The sequence below is a fragment of the Syngnathus leptorhynchus genome, chromosome 9 (assembly GCF_054491065.1).
Source record: "Syngnathus leptorhynchus isolate UIUO chromosome 9, UIUO_Slep, whole genome shotgun sequence".
Lineage (NCBI taxonomy): Eukaryota > Metazoa > Chordata > Actinopteri > Syngnathiformes > Syngnathidae > Syngnathus > Syngnathus leptorhynchus.
This window is the reverse complement of record NC_141203.1, coordinates 4,047,353-4,071,620: the sequence shown is the minus strand read 5'-3', so window position 1 is coordinate 4,071,620 and position 24,268 is coordinate 4,047,353. Positions and strand designations below refer to the sequence as shown.

Genomic DNA, 24,268 nt, shown 5'->3' with positions numbered 1-24,268 from the left:
TTATTTATTTATTTAGGTAGCAAGTTACTGACCAGTCAAAATTGCTGAAAATGTCTGGCTCTCGTTGACGATGCTATGTTAAAGGTTGAACAAATATTTTTAGGCTCTCCTGAAAAGTGATGATTATGGAGATACGAGGATTCCACGAGATGCTAGAGACTTGTATTTTCAACTGTGGAGTGGTTCTTCATGCCCAAGATGCTGATTTGCACTTAAAATGCAGCTGCTGTTGTCACTTGTAACAAGACACTATGTTTTCAAAAGAGTATTGAGAAGATTTTGATAAAAGTGTCTTTTTTTGTTACTTTTTTAATTGGATTTGTTTTCGAGGCTCTGTTGTCATCATGAATGCAAAAGTCAAATGCAGCACCCTTAAGCCCCTGTTTGGGAAAGACTGCTTTACATGTTACCATAGCGAGCTAAACTTCAAATGTCGCATTTTGTGTGTACATCCACAAGACAAACCTTATTGGGCATTATCACTAAAGCATGCGTATCAAAGCCAAACTATATGTTTGTAATTTGGGTGTTCTGAATGTGACTTTTAGTGTGTATAAAAACACTTCCAGAGAGAAACACAAGGCAAGGAGAATGAAAACAATGACTTGTGTCAGAGAACCTCTGGTGCAGATGGAAAGCAGAATTGGTGTGGACAAACCAGACGAAGCAGGGAGGGGGGGAAAAACAGCAGAGAGAAAAGGGCGGGAAGTTTGGTGACAACTCCTTTTGGAGAGAAAGCCAGTGTGTCTGTCTCCCTCTGACCCCTCCCCTCCACCAGGGAGGTATAGAAAGTGCAGCAGCATCTGAACCTGCACAAGTGTGCTGCACAAGTCCTGCTCAGCTCAGAGAAGTTGTCCAGCCTCTTACAGAGACCATCCAAGCAAGAAACTCATTACCTGTCGCTGCTACTTCACGTGACCTGAGAGCCTCATCTAACCCTTGAGACACCAGCGCTGGTCCATTCATCCTAAGATTCGCCACCACCGAGCGTCGCAGTCATGACGAGGGTGCAGCAACGCTCGCCCGGCTTTCTGGTCCTCTTCCTGGTGGTCCTCATCGCTGGGATAGTTTTGTCTGGTCCCTCAACGCCACGCAGGAGCAGAGGTAGGACATGCCGACCTGATCATATCTGAATATGATAAACCGGAGACCTGTGTCCTGCCTCATTCCCAAAGTCATATGAGTTAGATTTCGGTTTACCTATGACAGACACCTGAACCAGATAAGCAGTAGAAAATGAATGAATGGATCTCTGACTAAAAGGCTTGGTCATCCTCTTTTGGTGCGTGTCCTCTCACAGTGCAATTCTGATGGCTTTAAGTTAAGGATTCATGCTATTAAATGTGATTTAGCACTTTCATTATGAGACAAAACTTCTGAAGATTCTGTTGTCCAAAAGAATATTGTTTACCATTTTATTGGTATAAACATGTAAACATATCTCAAACAGTCGCATTCCCTGTTGCACCTGAATTATGTAGGAATCAATTTCATCAAGACTGTAAGTGCATCGGATTTGGTCCTGCCAATTGCCAATGAACATCATGCCTACAGAAATCGATCTCTCACCTGTCAGACTCACCTCAAAAACATTTCTCTTTTAAATGAGTCACGTTTCAAGGAGAGAACAGCTGCTCTATCACGGGTATTAGTACTTCCTCAGGTTAGAGAGTTCATCTTGCAAAACAAGCACACGAGATGAAGTTCCTGCAAGTACCGCAGCAGGAGGTGTTGATTTTCTGGTGCGGCTATTAAAACACGAGTTAGACTTTAATCAAAGTACCCGCAAACACCGCAGTAAAGCACTCACATATTGTGTCTAAGCAGAACGACCACACAACGATTTCAGCAGCTCCAGCAGCACAGAGGGGAGATGATGTTTAATAGAAGACAAATATTATATCCATTTTGCCTCCCTTTTGGGAGTATGCAAAAAGAAAACAAATCTAAGCTACAGCTCCTTCCACGAGTTTATTTCTCTTTTTCTTCCAAGCAGGAAAGAAGCCATAACACAGGCTCAGCAGATTAGACAATTGAGTCACTGATTGGCAATTTTGGTAAACAGAACATTTTCCTGTCTCACATTGCACAAACAAACTCCAGCCCTCTTTTACTCCACCGCATACAGTCGTGCTGTATTTGTATGTTCAAGCCCCTTTGAAGACTTTGGTGGTTATAAAAATGATGTGAGGTGAGCAGCCAGCGGCCCAGCCTCACTTGGTTCACGCTTGCTGGCAGAAGTTGGCTTGTAGACAAGTCATGGTGTGCAGCTTTACGCTTGTTTTTTGATTTCTTCTCTGTGGGAAAAGGTCTTTTAAGTGTTTCTTGGCTCAAACATCTGATTTGAGAGTCAAACACATTATGCAGTGAAGTGTTTGGTTTCAAAAGCAACAACTTCAAGATATTCAGGGCTTATTTTAAGATCAGTCAAAAAATATGTAGCGTCATTGGTTCAATCTTTCTGAGTGGTCCTTTGAGATAGATATTAAGCACTGATGTCAGATTTGTCAGGTCGTGCCTTCAACAAACGCTGGGCCACTGACCAGATGGGGGCGACTCATGTTACAAAAACTGTTGCCAACTTTTGAAACAACGCATGCCTTCAACATCTGTTGAAAGGCTATTTTTAGCCAAGTCTTCACTTTTAATTGTGCAAACATGATTGAAACGTGACCGAATGAACAACAAAAGAAACGCAACGACGCACAAATACATGTTTCTATCTAATTGTAGGTTTTGAATAAATGCATTTTTTGAAACGTGTTTTTACCTGACCATCACAATCTTTAATCTCACATCCTTCTCCAGTCCCAGCAAGTTTTTGCCCGGGAATTAACTTCCACAAGCTTGATACTCATAATGGGTACAATGATTGAAATTGCGCATTTTGAGTTAAATATTAAAGTGCCTGGAGAATTTGTTTTTATTTTGTGGAAAAATCACATCTGTGGAAAAATAATGTAAATTGAGAGCTCCACTTGCCTTTTTTTTTTTTTTTTTTTTAATGCTGGAAGACCTTTAAAACACACAACATACACAACAAGAAACCCTATGCCCAGAAACTCAAGCACACTCACTGTAATCACTCGTTACTGCATCAAGCCCTGCCTATTAAAAAAACATATTTAACGCTACAATACGTACAGTACACCTGAACCTCGATTTTACGCAGAATTTGGGGTCCAGAATTTGGGAATCGCGTTAATTCTGAGTTTGTTGCTCTGAGTTATTTGAAAAAATAAATAAATAATGAATGCTACATCCCAATGTTTTTGGCATCAACAATGGTTTTGTGTTGTTTTCAAATGTTTTAAGGCTAGTGACTTACAAAATGTATTTGAAATTGGGATCCAAGACCAAACCGCGTGAGACAGGAAGTCGCGTAGAATCAAAACATGTTTTATCAAGCTTTAGGTGTAGTTCCTATATACAATATATTATCCTTTGACTCTTACTTCCAAATTCCAAAGAGCCTAAAAACTAAAACCACATGCCAAAAACAAAACAAACAAAAATGGTATCCTAGAAAATAATGTATGACATCATCCTGTTCGGTATTACAACAAAACATTATTTACGGCTGACCCAAATTTAGATGATAAATGTCTTGGAGAGAGCATTGAGCCAGCCAGAACAAAACCACAGATCAAGCAGGGATAAATGATGGCGATGGAAATACGAAGACAGTAGAGGGGAAGGTTTACCGGATGAACTTGGAATCCCGAGGTGTCAAAATGATGGAAAGATGGCCACTTCCACATACAGAATAAGAGAAGAAGGATGCAATGGAGCAACACCGCAATGGGGAAGGGATAGCAGCTGTGGCTTTGTTAAAAATATACCCAAAGCCATTTGTAGTGTGAAAGCAGCACGGACGCCGCCAAGGAAAATATGCAGAGTGCAATCCCTGGCATGACTATCTCCCGCTGGAGCAGGGATTGTTCCACAGAAGACTCCCACTGATTTATAGCCGATATTCCCTCAACCCCGTTTTAACTAATGTAGGCCACTGGTGCTGTCATTGCTTTGTCGCTATCTAAATTATTTTCAACTGTCTGTGCCACGGCTGGCACAAGACACGCCAAGTTTTTTATACTCCATTGCCCTAAATGGAGTAGGCCATGAAACATCTGTTTCGGCTCTTCTATCTACCTCCCATCTTTTGAGAACTCTCGCTTGACATCACCTCTTGTGTGTGTGGCAAAGGGGGGGGGGATTCACTCACTCAGTTTAATTGATTTAAACGATCACGCATGTGAGGGGATATAGTTTGTTGGGCAGTATACCACACGGGTATAAAGTTTATACACCCTCATTTAGTTGGGAGGATGAGAGCAGATCTGTTGTGTGACCCACAAAAAACAACCATTCAGATGAAACAAAGACACATTTTATTTGAGAACAAAACAATCTTTGCTACAGCTTTCAAAATTAGTGGGGAAGACTTTATACTGTGAGAATTTTAAGCAATACAAATTCACAGGTCAATCGCAGTGCAATGCAGTGCTCTAAAATAGTTGGTCAACATCGTATCCGACCAAGAGTTCGATCGAGTCAACATGTCAACAAAACAACAACAGTTAAGCAAGCAAAACCAAACCAAACCAAGTACGAAATAGTAGAGACATTCAAGTAGAAACTTTTGTCAATACTAAAGTATTTAATCTTTCTACCTCTCCGACCCCTAATGTCCATCAAAACTCTAACAAAAAACACCCCACAATATACTTTTGGTATCAGAAGCACTTCAGAAAATGAATGGATGGACAGTATCACGGAATTTTGTGGTCAAAGCTGAGATGACTGTGTGTTTTCGTCACCATTGTTTTGCGACTCCCTTTCCCGGAGGATTATACATCACCGAGTGATAACGTTCTCTTCTGAGCCAGGCTCCAGTTTGAGGGTGTTGCTACTTTCCAACACAACAGCATGACCTCCTCTGCTTACTCACCAAAACATAAGATGGAGAGGACAATTATTAGATGTTTATCAGATTTTGGTCATTTATTTATTGGTGACTTCATTGCTCTTTGAATGTTTGCACATGCAGTTAGTGGGAATTAACTGGATTAACATTTGCTGCCAGACTCATAATATTTTAATAAAAGCATTGTAAAACACAAACCGTGTTTGTTTTTGTTAGAATGAGCGCATTAAATGATCATCTGGGATAGTCTGCAGATAATGATTGCGTCAATTGACGAGGCCAAAAAGAAATGTAGGTCAGCAGCAGACACTTTTGCTGTTAATAAGCACGCAAGATAGACGTCGTTGGTCCTTAATGAAGATAGCAGAGCCCTGCTGAAAAAAAAGTGAAATTACAAGGAACAAGTCTGAATGTTAAAGGAAAAAATTGTTCTTAAAGCCTCAATTTTTAACAATTCAATGTCAAAATTCCAATAAAAGCTTTCTGTCTCTCTCTCTCTCTCTCTCTCTCTCTCTCTCTCTCTCTCTCTCTCTCTCTCTCTCTCTCTCTCTCTCTCTCTCTCTCTCTCTCTCTCTCTCTCTCTCCCTGTGTGTATATATATATATATATGTGTATATACATGTATACATATACATATATATGTACATATACATATATGCACACACACACACACACACACACACACACACACACACACACACACACACACACACACACACACACAATAATATATATATAATAATAAATAATATAATAATATACATATAAATTATTATAATTAATATAAATATTAAAATTAACAAATAAACAGAGCTTCCCCGGAGTAAATCGACAATGTAACAGCAGCAAATGTTCAAAGACTAAGACACTAAAACAAATATAATTTTGATAAATTGGTCTCTTATTTCGCCAGTCTACTGTGTAGAATAAAGCTAACAGCATTTGTTGAAATTTTGGCATGTTGTACTGTTTAGTCTGAAAGAATGGCAAGTAATATTGTGTGGAAAACAGTAAAATTATATCTCAAATCAATTTGGGCTACGGCTATTTGGGTGTTCAGAGAACCTCAAGAGTGCATGTAAATCGCAACAATGTGAGTGCTGCCGCTGAGTGATGGATTCGTGATCAGGCCTGTGGTTTAGTCATCATTTAGATCTAATTACCATACTTGGGAATTATTGATAAGACTAAACAGTTTTCAAGTGTGGAAAGGATGCGGGTCTGAGCCAGTCTTTGGTTTTATTGATTTTAGCAACACACTGCCAGATGTTTCCTGATGTTTCCTACTCACTGGGCCAATCTCACTTGTGCTTTTGTGGGGAGAAGCAAAAATAAATGCTTTTGATTGAGGTTTTCATCGGGAACACATAGCTGGAAAAGCTAAGAGGGTATTTTTCAAGTCCAGGGCTTCCCCCTTTGCAAGTGTCTCCGTTGGGGTCTGGCAGCTGCTAGTGTCATTCGGCATGCAAAGTTCCACTATTTCGTTTAGTGCTGAGATTGAAGCCAAAGCCATGTACTTTGGGAAAATTAGTGTTGATAGTCTTAACTACAAAGGATTGGGACTAAAGCTCACAGCTCATCTGTCACTCCCAAACTTTTTTTTAAAACCATAAATATCCACTAATTGCTTTATTGTCGATGTTGATCCAAAGAAGATGAGGTAAAAGCCAACCAACAATTCCACAAAAACACAATTCATTTGAACAACTTGCCAGTCATTCTTTTGTCACGTCTGATAATTTCCAACACAAGTATGCCCAGTATTCTGATTTATTGTTCTACATGTTTATGTGGAAATTGAAAGTCACCATCAATCACCGTTATGGAACAGATTCACTCATCCAAGCAACATGACTTCCAATCATTAATGTCTACAATAAATTAGCTTATTTCTGACCCCAAATTGAACTGTTTGAACGAAGCGTTTTTCATTTGATCGAGAAAAATATGATCAAATGATTTGAGTGTACTAGATTCTCAATGTTAGTTTTAACCTTTTTTTTACCCATATAATTAAGGTTTTTACGCTGGTTCAAGGTGGTCTGGAGAAATGTGGGAGGCACAGAGCAGAAAATGAAAAATATTTGCTGCCAGCAGGAAGAGGTGCCTAAGAGATTATTTTTTTAAATTTTTAAAAACATTTTTTTTTTTTTTTAGAATGAGACTTTCATCATAGTCAAGCACTGACCTTGTGGAAATGAGTTATCCAGAATGTTATCAAATTATGATGACAATAACTAGTACTATTTTTTTATCCCATTTAGTATCAAACACCTAATAAATCTGGTACAAATTTGAGAGCAATCAGACAAATCTCTTGGATGAGTTAATTTTTTAAGGACCCCCTGGCAATGGAGAAAATGACAGAATGGTTGCTTAAGATGCTCTCCAGGTTTTTGAGGCAATACTAATACAACTTTTTTGCGGCTCCACTCATATTTGACACGCCTACTAAATTTCATGTTGCAAAAGCGAAAATGTGTTCTAGGGTTGAATTTTCAATCAATAAAATACATAATAAGAATAAGAATAAGAATAAGAATAAATACCAGGGTGAACATGGTTTCATAGTCTAGGAAATTTCTCCAAATATAGACAAGGACATAATGACAACGAAAGCATTTTCTCCAGTAATCACATCCTACCTTGTCCCGCCAGTCCGACGTCAGAACATGAAGGTCCGCATCAACGCCACAGGTGACACCATTGTGATGAAGTTTGTACGTCCCAACACCGACACCAAGTTGGAGGGTTACATCCTGGGTTACGGCAGCAGCATGTTCTCCAAACAGTTCATTCCGCTACCAGAGAACGGGAAGCCTTACGAGACTGAGTTTGGTGAGGGTGGCCAATGACTAACACAAACATACTATTTCATAAGAAGACACACGTCTTTTGAAACTTAAAGACTAAGATGTGAATGTTGTGTCTTCAGACGCCGAGCCTAAGTATCTTATCGCCGTACAGCCCATCCCAACCAACGATGTCAAAAAGCACTGCACAGGTATGCAATTTTGAACATGAAAGCTGTTAAAAATGGCATGCAGTTACTGTATGTTAGTGACCATTCTTCTGCAGGGAAAGTGGAAATGGAGAAGCCACTCCACCTGGTAATTGGGTCAGTGACGCCCACCTCAGTTTTACTCTCCTGGGGGACCCTACTGAAGACCCCCTACGAAGGGAATATCATGAACGACTGTCTCGAGGATGGGTATGCTTACATATTTGTAGACATAAAATTGGAAAACTGCTGACAAAATGTTATCAAACAGCTGAAGCAAGGGCATATCCTCTTTGGTACAGACACTACACAGTGCGTTACCGAGAGAAGAACAGGAAGTGGAACTACCAGACCTGCCCGACGAGTGACACGGTCATTGACAAGCTCAAGCCCAATGCCGTTTACGAGTTTGGTGTCCAGCCCAGCTCTAAGGACAGGATTGGATCGTGGAGCAAGCCTGTTATCCACAACATCAGCTCTGGGGTCGTTCAAGGTGAACTTGTTAACAACAGAACACTTTTATCACCTTCAGTTTGTCTTTGAGACTCAAGTTATTTATCTACTGTATAAAATTTTGTTTCTAGAGAAAGTCATCAGGAAAATCTTCAAACGTCCCATCAGCCCTGTGGTAAGTACTTTTTTTAACCTTATCATTATTTTAATACGATCAAAGTACGTAGCACACATTCTAACAATGTCAACATAACTCCATCATTTATTACATGAGGATTTATTGTATGGATCAATCAACATGTGCTTTGTTCATTGGATATGATGAAAGAGTTGTTAAAGCTAATGAGAACAAACAGCTCGGCTCAGACTAAGCATATTCAAGAACAGGGCGTGCGCCCGGAAGAATTAATACACTCTGGAGAGCATGTACATTTTTTTTGTACGTGTATGCTATTCTCAGGGTTGTTTGCCTCATTAATTTCCCTTCCAGCTGCCGAATGGAAACGGCATGAGTACAGCCAGCGCGTGACAAGCCAAGTCCATCTGTAGTGTGCTAGCGTCTTTATTTATTCCAATTTAGAGCCAATCACGTCAACAGGAGATACTAAAAACAACCGAATGCTCCAGTAGTTGTCAATTTATTTGTTATTAATTATTGTGACTATATTGTTGACCTAATCTCACTTTTTGTTTTGGGCCCACTAGAAACCCCTAGCCCAAGGTCCTCACTTCCCCTTTGCTCCTCGTCATGGTAAGTTGATCAGAGAAGAAATTTCTTGCTAAATGGGTTGTATTTATGACTGGAAAAGAAGATGCATTATGCTTTTGTGTTATGTATGGGAAAAAGTCTCTGCTTTGTTGTGAACCTTGAGTTGAAGCACTGGAAATATCTTTGTTTTATATGCTTTGATTTATTGCAGATTACAAGTACCAGAAATCTGTTTAGTTTTTGCAAGACTGAGCCAAATTTCAGTAAAATAGTAAATACAAGTGATGTGAATCACTCAAGCCAATGAACTGCTGTGATACTATGCCATGATAGAAAAACTACTTGCAAATCACTCTAATTACGATGTGATATACGATTAACTCCAATTACAATACAATATAATTCATTCCAATCACAGATTAACATCATTTGTTACTTAGCAAACAGTATGAGTTGATGTATTCACAGAGTAAGTAATTAAATGCTCTCCACCATGAGTTGCTCTGTTCACACTCCCAAAACATATGATTTGGTGAAAGCCTTAATGATACTTGGCTCCAGGCAACATTAATACGATTTGAAAGGAAACAGAATGAAACAAATCTGGGTAAAATACTTGACACACACAAGTAATACTGTAAGATAGTTGTGTTAGTCATGCAGGATAGAAAATACACATGTTAGACATCATAATTGCAGCTCACATTTCTGTATATCCACTTTTTCCAATTTGGACTGTCCGATCTTGGAAGTATAATTACGCATTTTATGTATATATTTTTTTTCTTCTAATCTTGACTAAATATTGCACAAAAAATTAGTAAACACAACCTCCGCTCAACCCAGACCACCTCACACTAAATTTATTTCCAGAACTGAATCATGTTTTACAGTGCCTGAAAAACTTTCATATTGTCTAAGCAAGATCTAAGGAACACTGGCATGTAGCTTTTGGCTTGAGACTTTATCAATAACAAAAAAGAAAGCATTACTGTGAACAGGTCAACCCTGATAATCCCTGGGGAGAACTGTCCAACCATGTACTTGCATTGCCCAAATGCTTTGCCTTTCCATTTGTTTGCTTTTTTTCAGGACTGGGACAACCTTTGCACTGACTTTGAATCTAACCATTTTTCTTTTACTCTTTGTTAGTTCTTCATAATAGGACACAGGGCAGACTACCTCTCTCCCGCCACATAACCCCAAAGACAACTCTTGGTAATTTCTTTTCCGAGTATGAACTCAGGAATTCTGTAATGGTCAGGAAAACATGCTACTGAGCAACTTTGCCTTTCTATCAACTAAGGATTGATGCAACATTTATTCAACTTTCAACATTTCGTTCACATGATCTAATGTGTACTATATTTGTCAGCTCCCACCACAACTACTAGACAGGAACCTCTGTCTACCACTGGATCCACAGCACCTGTGACTACCAAACAGCCAATTGGTAAATAGAGATTCATTTTTGTTAAGAACTTAAAAAGTGGACCTATTCTAATTGAGAGGAAGACAGTGTTGACCATGAATCGTTCGTTGCATACTTGGCCCACACTAAATGTGTGATGTCAGCTATTCAACAGGGTTAAAGAAGGTAGGATTTGCACCACGTAGCTCGTGCAGCTATTTTTATTAATGGAATTTAGGGCCTTGCTTTCTTCCGAATGTGTTTTTTCTCAGTTACCGGTTTGTTTGGCTGACGAAATTAAAATCAGACTTATGACGAACAAATTAATTTGGTGCTATTGTAAATAAAATCCAGATATTATTCTAGTCTTGGAATTCATTCTATCGGCTTTGCCTGTGTTGTTTTTGGAGTTCCTCTGATTCCTTTTCACTAGCAGTCGAACCATTCTCTTTGCTTATAACACCAGCAATCAATCAATTCCTAATAAAACCCTCTATCCTAGTATCCTGTAGTGAGACAGCCTTTGAATTCATACCATACAAATCCTGGCTAAGGAAACTGGATATTTTTTAAACTGAATGAGTCACTGAAACTTGAGCCAGGTAAAAGATAATGTGTAATGTAAAACTAAGCCAAGCAACACAATCCAAGTTTCCAGGTCTTTGCCTGCACTTCTTCTGTTTTCCTGCAGCCAGTCAGTCATGACTTTTGTTTGTCATTTTTATCAGACAGTTTCTTACAGGTAATATTTTCTCTTTCCTATACGCCACCCAGGAGGAGGCCAACCGAAATCTGTCATTCCTCTTTTCCACGAGGTCCCCTTAGTTCCTAATTTCCAACTTCCACTTCAGATTTCACCTCCAGCAGTTTCTGCACCAGTCCCTAAGCAAAATAGCGGACAATCCTCAAATCATGCCCCACATCTATTAAATCTTCATCAACTCCCAACACAATCCAAGCCCAGACCCCAACAACCCCAAACAGGTTCTCAACCAAAACCCCAGTCGGATCAGTTAAGATTCAAGCCCGTAGTTCAACACGAACCATATCCAGATCTCGAGCTGCATGCCATAACACGTAACCCAAGTCCAACACATTATCAAACATCACAACCCGAACCCCAAGTAAAACCTCAGCCAGAAACCACATCAAGACCGAAGATGCAGACAAAATTGAAAACTCAGACAGATCCACAACCCCTATCACAGCCTCAAAGACATTATCAAACATCACAACCTATAGCCCAAGCAAAACCTCAGTCAGAAACCAGATCAATACCCAGGTTGCAGACAAAATTGAAAACCCAGACAGATCCACAACCCCTATCACAGCCTCAAAGACATGATCAAACATCACAACTTATACCCCAAGCAAAACCTCAGTCAGAAACCAGATCAACACACAAGATGCAGACAAAATCGAAAACTCAGACAGATCCACAACCCCTATCACAGCCTCAAAGACATGATCAAACATCACAACCTATACCCCAAGCAAAACCTCAGTCAGAAACCAGATCAATACCCAAGATGCAGACAAAATTGAAAACACAGACAGATCCACAACCCCTATCACAGCCTCAAAGACATGATCAAACATTACAACCTATACCCCAAGCAAAACCTCAGTCAGAAACTAGATCAACACCCAAGATGCAGACAAAATTGAAAACCAAGCCAGATCCACAACCCCTATCACAGCCTCAAAGACATGATCAAACATCACAACCTATACCCCAAGCAAAACCTCAGTCAGAAACCAGATCAACACCCAAGATGCAGACAAAATTGAAAACCAAGCCAGATCCACAACCCCTATCACAGCCTCAAAGACATGATCAAACATCACAACCTATACCCCAAGCAAAACCTCAGTCAGAAACCAGATCAACACCCAAGATGCAGACAAAATTGAAACCTCAGACAGATCCACAACCCCTATCACAGCGTCAAACCACAAGTCAGCCTAAACCACCAAATCATCCAATCACACATCTCATACAACCAACACGGTTCATAAGCAGGCCTGGATTTGAGGCCCATCCAAAAATGCCTCAACCAACAAAGCAACATCAACCTCAAAGACAACAAGTTCAAACAATTCCTTACATCGTGCCGAAACAATCAGCCCAATCTTCAACTGAGCCACAAATCAAAACAATTAAAACCCAATCTGAATCAAAAATCCATTTTGAGACAACATCCCAACCTTTCACTCTACAGAACACCCCTCGAGAGCCTTGGCCAAGCACTAAGAGACAGTTTAAAGTTCAATCAACAACCAAACCAAGGACTAGTTCTTCAACCTCCACGACGCACCCTCTACTGAAGAGAACATCCCAGCCAGAAGCACGCTCACAAACAAAAACACAGCCAAGTCAGCCAGCCAAGTCTAAAAAACAACTGACCAAACACAGTGACCAACCACACCCTTTAAATAGAACCCAGTCACAGCCTCAGTCTCCTCTTCGGTCAGACCCTCGACCCCAAAGGAAACCTGCTTCCCAAGTCCCACCAACTACACAAAATCAGCCCCACTATGAATCCCAAACCAAGGTAAATCCTGCACCAGAGTCCAAAGCAGAAGCACAGCCTGGAATAGAGATTCAGCCTCGAACCACGAGTCACTCTGACCCTATTGAGGTCCCACCCTTGCAGGCAGTTCCCACTGGTAAACACCTACTTTCCACACACATATGTTAAGACAGCCAATGTTCAATGTCAAAATTACAACAAATGCCCTTTAGAATATACATGAGTTTTTTCCCATGCAGCTCCTAGTCCACCGGAGAAGGGAAAGCCTCTGCCAATCCCAGCCCCGGCTGCAGAGAAGTCTCATAGTTACAATCTTGGTAAACACCACAACAAGTTGGTTGCATTACCATCACCGCTTTTCGTCCAAACTGTATGACACCCAGTTGCAACTCAAACCACTGGATGATATCACTGCTTCCCCATCTCCATCTCCATCCTCACACCCACGTCATTGTCCCTGTCACCATGTGTGCTATCAATCGCGGCCCAGCAGACCCTCCTAACCGCCACCCACTCACAAACAACGCCATGTGCCATTCATGTCTCTGTCATTTCATTCCTTGGTCCCTCGTCAACATTCCTTTCACCATTTGTTCCATTTAGCTTGGCAAGCTCGCAAGTGAACAATCACTAACCTCCCCAAATGCCTCTTTTCTTCTATCTAGGTACCATCAACCGGAGAGTCGAGGCCCCTCGCTCCCCCACTAACTCCTCAGCTATTCCGGCTGGAAGAAACACAACATTTTCACGCGTCCGGCTTCCTCCTCACTTCCCTCGCAATGGTGTCAGACCATTCCCCACCTCCTCCCACAGCTCCAGGACCTCTGGGGGTAATGGAGAACTTCCTCTACTTCTAATCCTACTTCCTACTTCTTTATATTTACAGATGACAGCAGATGGCTCCTGGTTTAGAAATGCATACATTGAAAAACTTCCATTTTGCGCTCTTATGTCTTCCTCGGCAGTCCCAAAACTCTCTCTGCTCAACCACGTGTGCTCTCATGTGGTGTACTTCACACCTCTGCTGCATTTGTGGCTTGAGCCTTGGTGTCGTTAATGTGATTTACATCCCTCTATGCTGGGCCATGTGGGATGTCTGGCTAGAGCGCTGGCAAGAACACGCAACATTTACACCTAGCACGCCAAACTAAGCACAGTGTAGGCGGTTTCGCCAGTCCCTTTTTCCTCTGTTTGTATCATCCTTTCCTAAACATACCCACAGCCACCTCAAAAGACTTACAAAATGGAGAACGAGGAAGGCCAAATTATAAGATTAATGTCAATAAAGTCATGCCAGCTCCAATTTTAAACACAGCTCATCTGTAAAAACTAGGTCAAAGAAACATCTTCAGCTTTGTTTTTCCTGACTGGACACTGCCAAACCCAGTGACACCAAACATTTGATAACCATCCTTCTTCTCCCTCCAACAGCGCATCATAGGAGCAATGTTCTCCCTAAACCTGGAGCATGGCCCAAAGAGAAACCTGGTAAACATTGACAAGAAAAAAACATCTTTCAGCGTTCCATCCGCACTAACCCATTGCTGCAGTGTGTCCCATTATGTGCACATCATAATAATCGATCATAATTGTCATCATCATCATTATCATCATCCGCTTTTCATCACAGTCCACTAATGCTTCAACCTGCTTGTCAGAACTTCTGTGGCTATTTTATTCGTATAAAATGCCTTGTCAGTTCAGTTCTGTTTCAGCTAAAGATGGGCGTAAATCAAAAATTATTTGAAGTAACTTTTAGCGATCATCTGGAATATGATCCATCTGAAGTTCAAATCAGCAACACAGTGGAATTGTTCTCAACACATCCTTGAGAGCTCCTTGGTGTGAATCTCGGCTGTAAAGTCCGGTTCCCTCCAATATTTGAAAAAACATGCATGATTTGCTTTATGGTTTGAATAGACTCAAAATTGTCAATTAGGGTGAGGTTTTTTTTTTTTTTTTAACAAAATGACTTCAACCAGTCCAAGGTATATTCTGCCTACAGCCCAAAGTCAGCTGGAATTGGCTTCAGCTCACCTGCAACCATAATGAGGACATAAAAAATGATAGTAAATGAAACCATTATCAGGACAGTTATGAGGTGCCTAAACAGGTTCTCGTAAACTTTGAAACTAGAGAAACTTCATGAACTAATGTTCCCGATGATCGACAAAAGGCATTTCTTCAAATGCCCATTCTTAGTTGAGCATAATAATAGCTCATCAAAGATGAGCACATTTCAGCACCTCCCCGCCAAACTTTTCATATTGTTTCACTTTTGCCAGATCTGTCTCTGCTAATTAAAGTCAGTCAGTCGTAGGAGGAGAATGCAAACCACGTCTGGACCGCACATATTAACGATGACGCTGTGCTCACTTCTCATTTCCTTCAGTCACAGCTGTCATGTGTTGTCTCTGTAAATGTGGATGATTTCAGATATTTTTGAAGGCTTCCCAGGAAGGGTATTGTAACCATTACTTTAAATTAACCAGTGTAAAAGACTCAACAACCTACTGTGAATCAATTATTTTAAGTGGAGTAGCTCCAGGATAATAATTGAACAGTTTTCCCACCATAACAAAGTCATAGAAATAATCCTTTCCAAAGTCCAACTGTTAGGTTTATTTGCTGTCCAGGCAGGTAACATTCAAAGCAATTGTAAGTAGTAATTGCGAGGTACAAAACATCTGGTGCTCCTGAATATTCTTCTTCTCTTCTTACAATACTTGAGAATTTTTTAGAATCAGTGCCCCCCCCAATTGTGTAATAGCCGCTGTCCAAAAACAGCAATGATGCAACACATGTTCGGTTAAAAACACATGCTATACATCACTAAACGTTTATCCTTCATCCACGTGAGCATGACATCATCTTTTTGTGCTAGGCTGTCTCACATAATCACAAAAATAGATTACCTTATGGATGTTGAGTATTTCGCTTGATACTTATCAGTCCATGTTTGTCATTAGATGTCTACCATATGGTGGACGGTTCATCTTGAGGCTAATTCAGAGAGAATCATCAGTGGTTTGTTCTGCCGATTACTTCAGGGAGTTGAAGCGGCTTAGGTCATCGATTGCAGGGAAGGAAACAATCCCAAAAATAAATGTCTTGTAGCTGCTTTGGATCATTGAGTATTAAGTATTAAATAATCAATGATTTATCTCTGTGATAAGGGAATGAAAAATGACCAAAGGCGTGCAATGTGAAATATATTGTAGCTGAGCAACGCCAGTTAAGGAAATGTCTTCCAGGCTAGAGCTGGACACCCATAGGACGCAGTGATTCCTCCTAAATGATTTAGTGCCATGTGCTTTAATAAATCAGAAATATAAATCGGAAAAGAAATGAGTCACTCATTAAAAACAAAGTAATACTTGACTTGCCTTTTTACAGATCATTAAAAGAATTTGCAGGGCTGATTGACGATTTTATTTGTTGTAGATGTGGCAGCATTTGCCAATCTGCCTGGCTTGTCATACATAAATCTGCTACAATCAGGGATGTGCATTTGATGACATAACATTCATGTAATCGATTAATTGTTGCAAAATGAACAATTAATGAAAGTTAAATTCAGCCTCTAAATGTTCGAAACTCCTTATTTGATGTTATTGCTGTACCAAAATGATATATCCAAAATGATATATCTGATGTCATGTTTCAACAATATAGAGGCAATTAATTAACACTCAATTAATCGATTATGATGCCCATCCCTAGCTTTTAATGTCGCTTTTGTGTCTGCATTTATTTTTGTTGACAGCTCTCGACCACCACTACCCTTCTATCCATAAATGTGATCTTGTTAATCCACCACTATTTTATTTCCAGTTTTGACTCTCTGACTACTTCAATGCAGCCCACCAGTTGCTCTATGCGAGTTTGTCATTGTAATTCTGTAACAATATGTAATGTTTCCCATTAATCTTTGCAGTTCTGCGCCAAGCCATTCCTGTTAACAAGAGACCCAACCTGGTGCGGATGCCTAATGACCGTGGTGAGGGCAACAATTACAAACACGACTGAAACCCCGCCTGTATACGCTATCCCACATAAGCTGCTTTTCAAGTTACTTTCTTGACTTGATAGCCTGGTGACTTTATTTTACAGTTCTGAAAACATTCATCATTCCCCAAGACAGCATTTTGTTGTTTATGTGAGACTCAGTGAAGATGTTTTTATCATTTTACTTCAGAATTGTACGGTTTCAGGAGAAAATTGACTTCAATGTGATGGCAATCAAAATTTCCTGTCGTTGAGTCATCAAACTCACGTTAAGTCATCAAATTTCACTCCACATTTCCTCTAAATAGTCCCACTGCAATATTTGATTCTTGTTTTCTTCTAACGGCAATTTATTTCAGCTGTCAATCTTGAACAAGTTAAAAGTGACCACAACACTCAAGATGAGCTTTCAATGAAAAACACAAAACATCCAATAAAGTTAAACTAGTGCGCACTATCTGCGTAAACCTAATGCAATATTTTTATTGTTGTTGTCTTACATTGACGTCAGACACAACGGTGCGCGTGACAATCGAAGCAAATTTTCATCTTCAAAAAAAAAAAGCTCAACATTTTATTTCCGATGACACAGAACTGCTCTGCAAGAACGACAACCAAAGCAGATGGAACACAACTGTTCGTGAGTCACATGATGAACTAACCTCCCATTCCTCCTCCTCCTCCTGTCTTGCCTCAGATAAACCCATGGACCTCAAACAAGGCGACAAGGAGTCCATCTTGAAACCTTTCCCTCTGGTCACATCCAAGCCTAAGCACGAGCGTCGGCTGCAGACAACCACAACTACCCCGTCATTAAACAGTAGGAAACTATATTGTTTTGTTTTGTAATGATGTATGTATACACAACATATTATGTACAATTGCAGTCAAAACTTGTTGTTGGCAATCCATAAAGTTTCAGAAACAAAATCTCAATGTGCCCAAAGCATTGCCCATTCACTTACTCATAACGTACCATAAGGTGCCCTCTGGAGAGTAACAAAAAGAGTTCTTTTGAGTACAGTATTTGAATATTTGTTTTAATATGCAGTTAACCACAGCTGTAACTTATTGGGAAAGCTTGAAAATGAATCTAGTACTTTCTTGAACTTGACTGTAAACTCTGGAATTCGTTAGTTTATACAGGTTTATTCATTTATCATAGAACATTCCATATGGAGCGATTCATCCATGGATGAGGAGGTTGCAATCTGAGAAGGAAACAAGAGAACATGTGTGATTTTGAGTTGTGGTGAACGCTCGAGCAGGTGTTGGGCAGACGGAATGTTGACCTGGGACAGAACTATGAAAAATGCTAACAGAGGGTCCTGCCAGGGACTGTCGGCACATAACACAAACTTGTCTGTTCCTTTCTGCAGACAGCCGCTTTGACGTGAATGAAAATTCCTCCATCTTCAGGCCCCTGCCTGCATCCGATGTGGACATTATGGGCAAGAAGCGCTATGTGGGTAAGACTGCAAAATCTCTTCTAATCTTACACCGTTTGGTCCACGATACATACCAAGCACTGACCAATACAAATCAACCAACCAACCAACCAACCAACCAACCAACCAACCAACCAACCAACCAACCAACCAACCAACCAACCAACCAACCAACTCAGTCCCTGAGGCAGAAATTGATACTTATAATAGAGTGTAAAAATAAGATTTATACTTAGTGTAAAAAGAGACCACAGCTGTGGAAAATGGCCAAGTTTATGATCCAAACCGGAAATTCAGACTTTGGGAAAGCAATTTATAACCATAATTGTGTCATTAATGATATGCTCCGACTGTACACTTCCACAGCTCCTCACGTCGTCTACAAGACTGATAAGAAGCCAGACGAGCCGTGTTCGATCACATCCTCCCTGGCTTACTTCCCAGACGAGGAGGACGGCAGCGATCAGAACGTGACGGCTGCCCCCCGAATCCCACCCACCAACCTCACCGTGGTCACAGTCGAAGGGTGTCCGTCTTTTGTCATACTCGACTGGCAGAAAACGGATAATGAAACCAGAGGTACTGCAAGACAATGTTGCACATTTTGACATATTTTGTTTTTCTTTTGAGATTGTTTTTTCATGTAAACCATTTATATATTAGGGGCTTTTTTTGTCATTGAAATGACTATTATTCTCTCTGTCAGAATATGAGGTCGTATCAACAGCTAAAGGACCCAATGGAGAAGAAGTGTCCATCTTGACGACAACAAACCAGACACACACGGCAGTAGAGAATCTAAAACCAGAAAGCAGGTATACAACCAGCAAAAGCTCATTTAGATTTTAAAGACTTAGAATTCATCAAATGTGCTAATTGGCACTAGATTTGCCATGTGTCACCCATAAAAGTGGTGGTGATTGCTTATAACTGCCACAAGAGGGCAGCAAATGTTTACTTTTGTCTAAATGAAGCTCCTCAACACACTTCAAATTGTTTCTTTGGCACTAAGATGCCACCAGAGCACAAAAACGTGAGTTTTGGTTAATAACACAAACTTCAAATTCTAAGAGTCGTTGCCGCCACAGTTTAATTTAAAGTTTGCTGACACAGTAGCATCATGTGATCTAGGTCATTAGTGTTATGCTAGCACACCACTGTCAAGTGTATTTGAATTGCACAGCTTTCTTCACTTAAAAAGGTCTTCACTCGAAGACGAGGTTTCACTCAGTTTTAATTCACCAAGTGAAAACTCTTCAATGCATGAGATTACAAAACAAACATAAATAATGATTTTTTTTGTACGACTCTGCACTCAATGCATTAAATTTAATTTAATTCTTACCAATCTAATCATGCATTCTAAAACATTTGTTTTGCTCATTAAATCATGCATTTTAACACAAATTACTATTTCAAATATCAATTTTATCATGTCAGATTTTTAATCCAAACTAAATTATTCTAATTAATTATTAATTAATAATTATTTTATCTCTTTTACTTTGTCATACCAAACAAAACTGCGGACGTGCAGTAGTGTTTGTAATTAGTAGTAAGTAAACAGCTCTCACCAGCAGTGACGTGCGGTGAGGTTCATGACTGGGGAGGTACTGACTTTTCATGATGGCAGGGGAGGCACGGCCTCCCTTGCCTCTGACCGCACGTCACTGATTATCTGAGAGTAGTGTTTAGTTGGGATGACCGCACATGCCATTTTAAAAGAGGCTTACAAGTTTAATTGCTATGTTTTGCTAGTTATCAATCCCGTTGTTTTTCTTGACCCTCCCATTCATCCGTCACTGTGATGGATTACAGCTGACGTTTTCCAGCAGTTTTATCTGAAGTGAAGTATGTGTCAAAGCTGCCAATGCAGAAAAACTGACCCAACATCTTTTCCGCCGCACACATTGAATATACTCAGGCACAAAACAGGACTCTTTTCGGGATAGTTTATAAGGAGTCAAGAACCAATAAATAACATAAATCAATCCATTTGTAGCGTTATTTTATTTTTCCTGCATGCAAAAATAACTAAAGAGAAAGAAAACCACTAAGGGTGGAGTGCATGGTGGATTTTTCTCTTTGCATCTGGAATTTTAAGAGTTCACCAGAAGTATCCCCTGGGCTGCTTTTTGCCAGGATATCTTAAGCTTCAACAGCACGTGGAATAACCATCAGCTGTTTGACTACAGTGAATGAGTCACTGCATCTCACGTTGGCTCTGAATCGGCAACAATTTCTGGATGGAGGGTGGAAAAGGGGAATTTCAATGGGAAAAATGTGCGCAAAGTACGATTCATCCCCCAGATTGATTGTTTTCTGTGTTGTTTCAGTTACGAATTCAAAGTGACACCCAAGAACGAGCTGGGAACGGGACCCTCCAGCGAACCTGTGTCGTTCAACACAGAGTCAGGCAAGTTTCACTCAATTCCCCCACGTTTTTCACACCACTGTAGCCATATATATATATTTTACATTTTAGTGGCATCCATTTTGATTCAAATATGGGTTCCTGCCTTAAAGAGGCAGGCAATATTGTGTCAAATTACATGTTAGACGTGACAATGACAATAATTTCTCTTCTCCTTGCAGCTGACCCACGAGTGAGTGAAAACGTATCAGGTAAATATTATCCTCTCCTAAAATCATTACATTCTGGCATATTTTTCTTCTTTTAAATACATGTTACATTTGCTTTTCTACAGGAAAAGATGCCATCTGGACGCAATTCCCATTTAAGACGGACGCCTACTCGGAATGCAATGGGAAGCAATATGTAAAGAGGACATGGTACCGAAAGTTTGTGGGCATCCAGCTGTGCAACTCCCTGCGATATAAGATCTACCTTAGTGACTCTCTCAACGGTACATAAGAACGAAAGTTGTACTGCAAGTTGTAAATGATTTACAAATGCACTATTAAAGATGATCAATTAGCAGTATGGCAAATATGTTAATTTTATTTGTCCTGCCTATTTTGCCCAAGTTCTTGTGAGCCATCCCGGTCCCCCAACCCATTGTTTCATGGAATCCTAATCTTTTTCTTTCTCTTTAGGGAAGTTCTACAATATCGGGGATCAATCAGGTTACGGTGAGGACCACTGCCAGTTTGTGGACTCCTTCCTAGACGGGCGGACTGGGACACAGCTGTTTGCTCACCTGTTGCCATCCAGGCCAGGTAGGCTATTTATGACTAGCATACAGATTTAGTTTCACCAAAAACAAAAAGGTGGTGTCCACATTTATTTACACAGTAACATTTTGGGTCCAAATAACATTGCTTGTGCGGTGGTGGGTGACGGATTGGGATCGAATCATGCAACAGACATCTGTCAGGAATCAACTCAGTCGATGTAACCAAACTTCGTGTGTACTCTCTGCAAGGCCCCAGGATTAAATGAAAAAAAAAAAATGGCCGATAATCATCAGTGCCTAGCCACCCACGAGTTAACCAGTTACTCTGAATCGCAGAATCATCTTTACAGGAATTCTAGACACAGCACATAATTTACGATTTTCAAGGGTAACGCCAAACTTCCAGCCATAATATTACCGTGCAGTTTCAGTCAACCAGGTGATAATAATCCGCCTATGTTAAATACAATAAAAAGATGAGCTCCAGAGACAGCACCCATCATTGCCATCCTCCAAATTCTATCGAGGTCCCACAGGACAATGGACACAACAGAAACACATTGTATTATTGCGACATGTTGATTTTTTTTAATGCCAATTATCCAGCAAGTAAACAGTAAACTTTTCCAGTGGATCCTGTTTGATTTTTATTCTCCAACACAGGTTACTTCCGGGCGCTGAGACAAGAGCCGGTTAGCTTCGGTGAAATTGGCGGCAAGTCACATGTGACTTACGTGGGCTGGTACGAATGCGGCACGCCCATTCCCGGCAAGTGGTAACACCTGCAGGCAGTCCAGAAGAAAGTCTGGAAAACAAGTACCAAAGGTGTCTAACGTGAAGGAACTTTCCTGTCACCATAAACCAGGGGTGGAGAACCTTTTCCCACCCATTTAGATACTAAGGCCCATAGTAAATTCATTTAAAAAAAACATGACTGAGCAAATGTCTATTATTATATATTATTAGCATTTGTTGGTTGGATGTTTCGCTGAGGATTTGTTTTTAGAATTATATGGCAGGCTGGATGAAATGTTCTTGCAGCCCCTGCCATAGACACTGTAGATTGGTGGTATGGGGGGGGGGGGGGGGGGGGCTGTAAGGTTTCTACAAGGTATGAAAGGGTTCAGGAAACAAATTGTTGATGTTGTAAAAGTGTCAAAATGGATGCATGAGTGGTCAAAATGTTAATTATACAGTCATTGTTCTGAACATTTTTGGGAAGCTGGCTCCCAAAATGTATGATACTATTTATCAAGGGGTGGTTACAAGATTATAGCGCATGCTTGTACATTCCAGAGGACATATACTTGCATGGCTACACCCAACACACCCACACACCATTTCTATGCAGAAACGAAGTGCCACTCATATAATGATTGTACATTTGTATTATGCAAAATACAAGCACATATGACACATGCGAGACCGACAGTTCGCTGTTCCTGAGGAATTGCTAGCAGTTGCAGATTGCACAGTATTATACTTTTGTTTATATATGTGTATGTATATGGAGTGATTTTTTTGGGGGGGGTTTTGTCTACCAGGGGTAGTTTAAGATTGTTGGAAGAAAGAAAAAGTGCAACATGTTTGGGAATCAGCTTCTATGATGTAGTTTTGAATACTAACCTTTTTCTAATGAGGCTGTTTGATAGATATATATTTGTTGAAACATTTTGCAAACTGTACATAACTTTCAAATTACTTCTTACAAATACTTTTGTGTTGCAACATATAAACTGTTATTGAGCAATAAATCTGGTTTTTATATTAACTGACACTCGTTTTTGACTTATTTCAAAGGATTTGGCATGAGCTGGTCATATCTTTAGTCTTCTGTTTATGCTTTAAGACAGGGGTGCTCACACTTTTTCAGCATGCGAGCAACTTATAAAACAACCAAGTCAAAATGATCTACCTACGCACCACAAAAATGCAAAACACATAACTATTTTCAAATTTATTAAAGATTCTTTGTATGTACAATGTATGTTGATGTATGTACCTTGCATAAGTGAATCGGCCAATATTGCACAACACACAATAAATATTGAAATTCTTTGTAATTATAGGATAGGCTGACAAAAAAAATGTTTAACGTCACGCTGCGATCGACCAGTACTACCTCCGCGATCGACCAGTAGATCACGATCGACGTAATGAGCACGCCTGCTTTAAGACTTTTATGCTAAAATAGGTAAAGGCCAAGAACTTTATGCTAAACAATGAAAGGGATAATGCTATGTACTTTATCCATCTCCGGATGTGACCATTTTGCCACTTGCTGTTGACTGAAAAATTAGATCATGGTTCAGGTAATGGCCAATAATGGCTCACCTGTTTTCAGGGTTTGGTCAGGCTGAATTTGTTTATTTTCTTTACAATTATTGTGGAATATATTTTGCTGCTGACAAAATGTTGCCCATTCTACCCACATGTCGGCCCATTAATCAGTAATACATTAGAAATGTAAATATTTGTTTTATTATTTACAGCGCATTGTCCAAAATTTTAAAATTAGAGGCCATTGTAGAAAAAAGTTAGTCAGGAGCCATTGATTACAGCATTTACGCCAAGCAAGCTATTGTCTAAAGCTAGTCTTTAGACTAAGTTAGGCATAGTGTATTCTAACTGACATGCACT

At 40.0% G+C, this 24,268-nt stretch overlaps 1 protein-coding gene across 3 annotated transcripts; it reads left to right on the top strand.

Moving 5' to 3' along the window:
- The first annotated feature begins 832 nt into the window (after nucleotides 1-832).
- Nucleotides 833-23,394, top strand: abi3bpa (ABI family, member 3 (NESH) binding protein a). Of its 3 annotated transcripts, XM_085920909.1 has the most exons (23): nucleotides 833-1,104; nucleotides 7,586-7,765; nucleotides 7,863-7,931; nucleotides 8,006-8,138; nucleotides 8,231-8,421; nucleotides 8,513-8,556; nucleotides 9,087-9,132; nucleotides 10,243-10,308; nucleotides 10,466-10,543; nucleotides 11,276-13,171; nucleotides 13,275-13,352; nucleotides 13,701-13,865; nucleotides 14,467-14,523; nucleotides 16,973-17,035; nucleotides 17,741-17,863; nucleotides 18,423-18,512; nucleotides 18,858-19,070; nucleotides 19,198-19,306; nucleotides 20,828-20,907; nucleotides 21,087-21,116; nucleotides 21,200-21,358; nucleotides 21,549-21,671; nucleotides 22,292-23,394. In XM_085920909.1, the coding sequence occupies exons 1-23, from the start codon at nucleotides 999-1,001 to the stop codon at nucleotides 22,405-22,407; spliced, it is 4,215 nt and encodes a 1,404-aa protein (XP_085777035.1). In that variant the 5' UTR covers nucleotides 833-998; the 3' UTR covers nucleotides 22,408-23,394. The 3 variants fall into 3 exon arrangements, with proteins under 3 accessions (XP_085777035.1, XP_085777036.1, XP_085777037.1); XM_085920910.1 differs by lacking the exon at nucleotides 14,467-14,523; XM_085920911.1 differs by lacking the exons at nucleotides 11,276-13,171; nucleotides 13,275-13,352.
- The last annotated feature ends 874 nt before the right edge of the window (nucleotides 23,395-24,268 follow it).

Bases quoted from the DNA above. Each gene is read 5' to 3' on its own strand.
- abi3bpa (XM_085920909.1), top strand. From the start codon at position 999: ATGACGAGGGTGCAGCAACGCTCGCCCGGCTTTCTGGTCCTCTTCCTG. The intron at 13,172-13,274 runs GTAAACACCTAC...TTTCCCATGCAG, and splicing joins CTTGCAGGCAGTTCCCACTG to CTCCTAGTCCACCGGAGAAG. The intron at 20,908-21,086 runs GCAAGTTTCACT...TTCTCCTTGCAG, and splicing joins GTCGTTCAACACAGAGTCAG to CTGACCCACGAGTGAGTGAA.